Source organism: Microtus ochrogaster, chromosome 8 (assembly GCF_000317375.1).
Source record: "Microtus ochrogaster isolate Prairie Vole_2 chromosome 8, MicOch1.0, whole genome shotgun sequence".
In the NCBI taxonomy this organism is placed as follows: Eukaryota; Metazoa; Chordata; class Mammalia; order Rodentia; family Cricetidae; genus Microtus; species Microtus ochrogaster.
The window spans coordinates 67,686,243-67,693,196 of record NC_022015.1 but is presented as its reverse complement, the minus strand read 5'-3'; the positions used below and the strand labels follow the sequence as shown (position 1 = coordinate 67,693,196).

General features: G+C 45.9%; 1 protein-coding gene across 1 annotated transcript in view; it reads left to right on the top strand.

The window, feature by feature from the left end:
* The window catches only part of Pdlim1 (PDZ and LIM domain 1), a 44,607-nt gene extending 42,740 nt beyond the window's left edge, over nt 1-1,867 (top strand). Inside the window, exons 6-7 of the mRNA XM_005352256.2 lie at nt 956-1,073; nt 1,341-1,867. Of these exons, the coding sequence (XP_005352313.1) occupies nt 956-1,073; nt 1,341-1,527 (305 nt within the window). The 3' untranslated portion in view covers nt 1,528-1,867. The remainder of the gene's footprint in view (nt 1-955; nt 1,074-1,340) is intronic.
* The last annotated feature ends 5,087 nt before the right edge of the window (nt 1,868-6,954 follow it).

The window sequence follows — 6,954 nt, the reverse complement described above, 5'->3', positions numbered from 1 at the left end:
TGGAAGTACAGATGGAAGTACAGGTGGAAGTACAGGTGGAAGTACAGGTGGAGGTACAGGTGGAAGTACAGGTGGAAGTACAGGTGGAAGTACAGGGTGCTTAGAAATACTCTCGCTGTTGTCCACAAGCCACCAAAGCCCCTCAAACTCACCCTCCTGTTGTGTAGCATTAGTGACTCATGCTGTAGGGGAGACACTGGTTAGTGGTGACTCAGCTTGCTGTGGCACCTCAAATCTTCTCATTCCAGATGGCTGGACAAGGTAGAGACCCCACTGAGGCTTGCTGTCTTCACGGTACAGGACAGAAACTCTATGGGGACAGGGCCAAGCCACACACATAAATTTCGGACTCACGTTTGCTCATGTTCACTAGCCAAGGTCTTCAGCAAAAGCAGGATTTTGGCGCCTGGGAGCTGGTGACATTCCTGGCTGATGTCAGTATTTGCACATGTATGGGTTGTATGTTAGCGATTTGTGTTGTGAGAGCTGATCATATGCTAGGCAATGTAGGAGGGCTTTCTGTATTGGGTTTTTTAAAAAATATTTTCTTTATAACAATGAAGGGGAAGCCGGGTGGTAGTGGCACACGCCTTTCATCTGAGCACTCAGGAGGCAGAGGCAGGTGGATCTCTGTAAGTTCGAGGACAGCCTGGTCTACAAGAGCTAGTTCCAAGACAGGCACCAAAGCTACAAAGAAACCTTGTCTCAAAAAAACAAAAACAAAAAAATAACAATGAAGGGGGAAATGATTTATTATTTTTTTTTTATAACATGGAAACTGAGAGATCACCAAAGATGAAACAACTGCCCCATAATTCACAGAGCCACCGACTGTCTGGTCCCAGGGGCTGTGACTTTGCTTGAGTATGCAGATACACAGGTGGTTCTGAGAGAACTCAGTGATACATACTGGCTTTTCACTTCCTGGCTAATGTGGATGTTTTCCTCCCTTCAGGGGATCCCAACAAGCCCTCAGGATTCAGAAGTGTTAAAGCTCCGGTCACCAAAGTGGCTGCATCAGTTGGAAACGCTCAGAAGCTGCCCATGTGTGACAAGTGTGGTACTGGCATTGTGTGAGTACCGACTGCGCCTGCTCTTAGAGGTTGGCCAAACCATGGAAGTGTGGGAGTCTCCGGGTGTTGCGTAGCTTGGGAGTAAAGTCAACAGATCAACCAGACCAGGCAGAGCTGTTGTGTTGACATGGGAGACGCTTCTAGAATGATGAGCTCCATTCGCAGCCAGAGGCCTGTGGTGGGGCTTCTCCGGAAGCCTCAGCTCAGGAAGGACAATACAGGGCCCTCATGTCACTAATGCAGCCCCATTTTCCCTTCCCCCTGCAGAGGAGTGTTTGTGAAGCTGAGGGACCACCACCGCCACCCTGAATGTTATGTGTGCACCGACTGTGGCATCAACTTGAAACAGAAGGGCCATTTCTTCGTAGAGGATCAGATTTACTGTGAAAAGCATGCCCGGGAGCGTGTCACACCCCCTGAGGGCTATGATGTGGTCACCGTGTTCCCCAAGTGATTGAGAGGACCTGCCCTGTCTGCTGCCCTCCAGCCAGCCTGCTGTACCTGGGTCTCTGAATGTTCTGGCTTCTCCTCCCTGACAGTCCTGTGCTTACCTAGTGTTAGTCCTGCTCAGTGGACAGTGAGGTTCACCTGTGCTGACTCCGCCCAGCAGTGTGATGCCTGCTTTTACATTACTGGAGATGGTTTTGTCCCTTGTCCCCTCACCAGCACCACCATGCATCATCTTCACTTGGGGTCTTCTCTGCTGCAAACGGACTTTGGTCACATTGAAATGAAGCCAAATGTAGCATCTCTCATGTTGATTTTGTTTTACTTAATAAATTTAGACTTTAAAGCGGTGTGTGGCCTCTTAGTTGTGCCTGCCTATGCTCTGTATACTGTCTCATGAAGCCCTGGGTCTCTCTCTTGGTTTTGGTTTCTGCAGGCCTTTCCCCTGGACGTGAAAAGATGCTGTGAATGTACTGTCTTCCTTTACATCGTTGAGGCTTGCTCTAAGCATCGTTGGATAATGTTAATTATCTTCTTTGCTTTTCTGTCGCTGCAGTAAGGCTGATGAAGGCAGCTTATAGAAGAACACGTTCATTTGGGTTTATGGTCTTGGCAGGGAGGCACGACAGCTAGAGGTGTGGCAGCTGGAGCAGAAAGCTGAGAGCTCATATTCTTAACGATAAACAGAGACAGTGAACTGGAAACGGTGTGGACTCATTACACTCTCAAAGCTCGCATCCAGTGACATACCTTCTCCAACAAAGCCATGCCCCTAAATCTCCCCAAACAGCACCACCAACCGGAGACCAAGTTTCAGGGCCTTGGGGGCCATTCTCAGTCAAGTAACCCCACTAATATATGATATTTGGTTCTGTTTTAGTGAAGCTGTTCTGGAGTTTGAGGGAATATAACTTCCTGTTCTAGTAACTTCTCTATTGCTGTGATAGAACTCCATGACTAAAGCAACTTATAGAAGAAATCTTTAATTTAACTTACAGTTGCAGGGTTTAGAATCTGTGATGGCAGAGCAAAGGAACAAGCCAGAGCTTACATCTTAGTCCACATGCATGAGGAAGAAAGATAGATGTACCGATGATGGTGTGAGTCTTTTGAAACCTCAAAGCCTGACCCCAGTGACACACTTCCTCCAAGACCACATCTCCTAATCCTTCCCCCAACAGTGCCACATCCTGGGAATAAGGGAGTCACACATATGAGCCTGTGAGGGCCATTCTCATTTAAATCTCAATGGGTTGGTTTTGAAGTATGCCTCAATAATCCATTTTCAGACTGTGTGAAGGTGTGATAACTCAGCAGTGTGCTCACCAGCCTCAGAGAGCTCAGAGCTGGGTCATAGGTGATCAGTATGTTCTTCAGCCTTTCTCCTCAGTGTGCTAATCAGATGTTTGCCATTTATCTAGTCCGGCTAGATGCTGGTGTATCCCGCTCTTTGACATTGTGACACGGTGTTGGCTTCTAAAGAGTTCACGATTGAAACCATCGCAATCACATTACAACAATCACAGACAAACGGGCTAACTTGGTGCTCAGTCTAATAGTATTTACAGGGATGTTTAGGTCCCCACCTCCTAGTTAACTAGTCTTAACTTTAAACCTGATCTTTGTTAAAGTGTGTAAAAGGTGAGGTAGTTTAAATGTTGCAGTCCTAGAAAACCAAACAAGAACTGAAACCCAACTCCCAGGGATAGACTAGGTTTTTTGTTTTTCTGTTTTTTTGTTTTTGTTTTTTTTGTCTTGCTATGCTATCTGTAATGACATCTGGTGCCCTCTTCTGGCCTGCAGGCATACATGCAGACAGAACACTGTATACATAATAAATAAGAGAATAAATCTTTAAAAGTTCTCCCACATCCGTAAGGACCACAACTCACAAACAAACAAACAAACAAACAAGCTTTTACATTTCAGGGAAGAGGGTGTGGTTGGAACTGCACAATCATTGTCACTCTTAGAAACTCAAGGCTGTAGAAGTAACAGTCTGCAGTAATCTGCTTATTTTGTAGTGCTGGGTTTAAGCCTTGTGCTTGTTAGGCAAGTGTTCGTCACTCATCTCTACTCCCCTTCTGGCCCTTGTGCAGATTAAGATGTAGAACTCTCAGTTCCTTCCCCAGCACTACGTCTGTCTGCATGCTACCATGTTCCACCATGATGATAATGAACTGAAAAGTAGCTCCAATTAAATGTTTTCCTTTGTAAGAGTTGCCTTGGTCATGGTGTCTCTTCACAGCCATGGACACCCTAACTAAAACAATTAATAAAGGGGAAAATGATTGCGTCTTGTAATTATTGCATCTTATTATAGAGAAGGCTGTAAACACTGGAGCTCAGATGAAACGGTATCCTAGCAGTCAGGAGCCAAGGAAGACCACAGAGCCCCTGTAAGCACTGCAGCTTACAGCTCTGCTCCAGGGAAAGGTTTCCCCAGTGCAAGTGGAATAACTGGGCTCTGGGAGTAGAGGGCTTCCCCTGCGAAGTTGTTTCAGCTCTGCTCTGCTGAAGAGTTACAGCTGCGCTCCACTAGGGGAAAGCTTCCCCAGTGTTGGTGTTACAGTGCTGCTCTGCTCCTGCTCCAGCAAAAGCTGCTACAGCTGGGCTCCTCTCTTAGTTAGGGTTTACTATTGCTGGGAAGAGGCACTATGACCATGGCAATTGTTTTTTGGGAGGGGGTCGTCCCAACAGAAAACCATTTTATTTCTTGGTGAATGTGTCTTGATAAGGCCTCAAAGTAAATAAAGCCAGGATTCCACTCACTGGAGCTCCAACCCCCACCCCACCCCACCCCACCCCAAACCTACCACCCTTCCTCATCATTTTTGTCTTGTCCTGAGGAAATTGCTTGTGAAGTAATTGTTGCCTGTTGTAGGAAGGCCGCTTGTTTGTTCCTGGCTGCCCAGACCTGAAATAATAACACAGAAACTATATTATTTGCAACACTGCTTGGCCTATTAGCTTATGTGTATTTCTGGCTAACTCATATCTTAAATTAACCCATCTCCATTAATCTGTGTATCGCCATGAGGCTGTGGCTAACCAGGTAAAGTTCCGGCGTCTGCCACTGGTGGGGCTACGTGGCTTCTCCCTGACTCCACCTTCTTTCTCCTAGCATTCAGTTTAGTTTTCCCTGCCTAGCCAAGTTCTGCCTTGCTATAGGCCAAAACAATTTCTTTATAACCAATAAAAGCAACACATAGACAGAAGGACCTCCCAAGGAAAGCAACAAGTTGACTGGTGGACTATTGTTTGTTTTAGTTATTAAAGAAAGACGTTGCTATTCCCAGAATTCCCTACTGCCCAACCCCATCCTGTGTGTGTACTGGGGATGGAACGAAGGACCCTGTGCCTATTAGACAAGGGCTCTACCACCTTCAGCTCCCCAAGCCCCACCCCAAGCTATTTCTATGTGCTTCTGTCTGATCTGGAACTCATAGAGATACCCCCCGCCCCTGCTTTCCAAGTGCATATGACCATGACAACTTTTATATAAAAAAACATTTAATTGAGGTGATGGCTTGTAGTTTCAGAAGTTCAATCCATTAACATCATGATGGGGAACATGGCAGCATGCAGGCAGATGTGGTGCTGGCTACATCTTGGCCAGAAGGCAACAAGAAGTCAACTAACTGTCACACTGCACAACAAACCTCTTTCAAGAAATTTATTAGGAAAGAGATGTCCAGGAAGGTCACTGGCTCTAGGGTGAGAAGCAGCAACAAACTGAACATTGAGAGCTTATATAGGGTTTCTTGTTGGGTGAGAGCTTATATAGGGTTTCTTGTTGGGGGGGGGGGGATTGGGTAGTTTTTCCAGGGTGGTTTGGGATTGGTGGGATTTTGTAGCATGATTCTGGGGCAAGCTCAAGGATTGATGGAATTCTAGGCTCAGGGATTGGTGGGATTTCATGCCCAGGAACCCCAGGAATTGGTGGGATCCTGTGCTCAGGGATTGGTGTGATTCTGTGGCCTGATTCTGAGGCAAGCTCTCAGGGCGGTCAAGTCAGAGTCAGGGTGTTTTTTTTCCTTGACCCCTTTGGCCCTACAAAGGCTGCATTGGGTTGTTGACATAGAATATTCCTACCTTGGAACACTGCCTTAACCCACACACTGAGCTGACACTCAGCCTACCTGCTTGGACATAGCTCACTGGTGGAAAGGCTGATGAAACAGGTTCAGGCTGTTTATGCCACTGCCCAGCTCTTTGCGTCACATGATCTCACATACCCTCTGACCCCAGAGTTTTGATGATAGGACGTCAGTGGGAGAATCAAAAGGCAGCTTCCGTGGGTTCCTGACCAAGGAGATTCAAAGAATTTCCCACTTTTCATAAAATACCCCCTGGCATGCCATTACACAGTGTCAGGAGGCATACACCTTGACTGAGATACAACAAATGTCAGGGAGATCAATTATGACCTGGAGTCTGTTATTTCATCAGTCAAGTCAGGCATCTACAAGATCAATCGTTCATGAGGTGGAAGGCTGAGGATATATACAAGCTACCTTAGCCCAAGCCCTTCTGTCACTACCGGATCTGTGCCTCCTCCTTGGCTCTTTCCTGCGACTGCTAAGCATCCCTTGTGTCCTTATGGAGGTGGAGGAAGCAGACCAAACTTGACTCATGGATGAGTTAATTTGGTATTTGGTAGTGCTTACAACTCAGTTGGGTTGACCCTATAAGGTCATAAATCCACTGGGCAGAGCTTCCAGTGGTGCACAGTGTGAATGTTCTGCCTTGTGTGGGTGGAGAAACAGTTCAAGTTTATTGTGCATGGACTTGTAGGCATGGTAAATGCATTGCCTATTAAGTGTCTAAAATCTTCAAGGTAATAAAAGACGTGTGGGGTAGAGGAATAGGAGTAGACATTTGGTAACACTCATTTGTGAGGGACTTAGTGGTGGACAAGGGGTTGAATGACCAGGTTGACCAGATGAACCCAGATTTATCTGTTATGACAAATAATATGCAATGTTGAAATCCTGTTTTTTTTTTTAATGATCTCTGGAATACAAACTGGAAATCACAATGTTGGAAGGTTTAAATCTCAAATGTTGAAATTCTGAAAGTCCACATGTCCCAACAAGAATTTGCAGGTGGATCAAAAGCTATCAGAATGGGATGGGAAGCTGAGTTTTGAAGAATAGATTAGCCATGCTACACAGCTGAAAATTTCAGTTACACGCGGCTGGAGAGATGGCTCAGTGGCTAAGAACATTTGATATACTTTCAGAAGACCTGGGTTCAGTTACTGGCACCCTGATGGCAGCTAATAACAATCTATAAGTTCCAGTTCCAGATGATCTAATGTCCCCTTTGGATTGCATGGGCATTGCATGTATGTAGTACAGAGACATGCATGCATGCAAAACACATGTGTGATGTGGGAGTGTCATATATCAATCTGTTGATTTCATTGGTT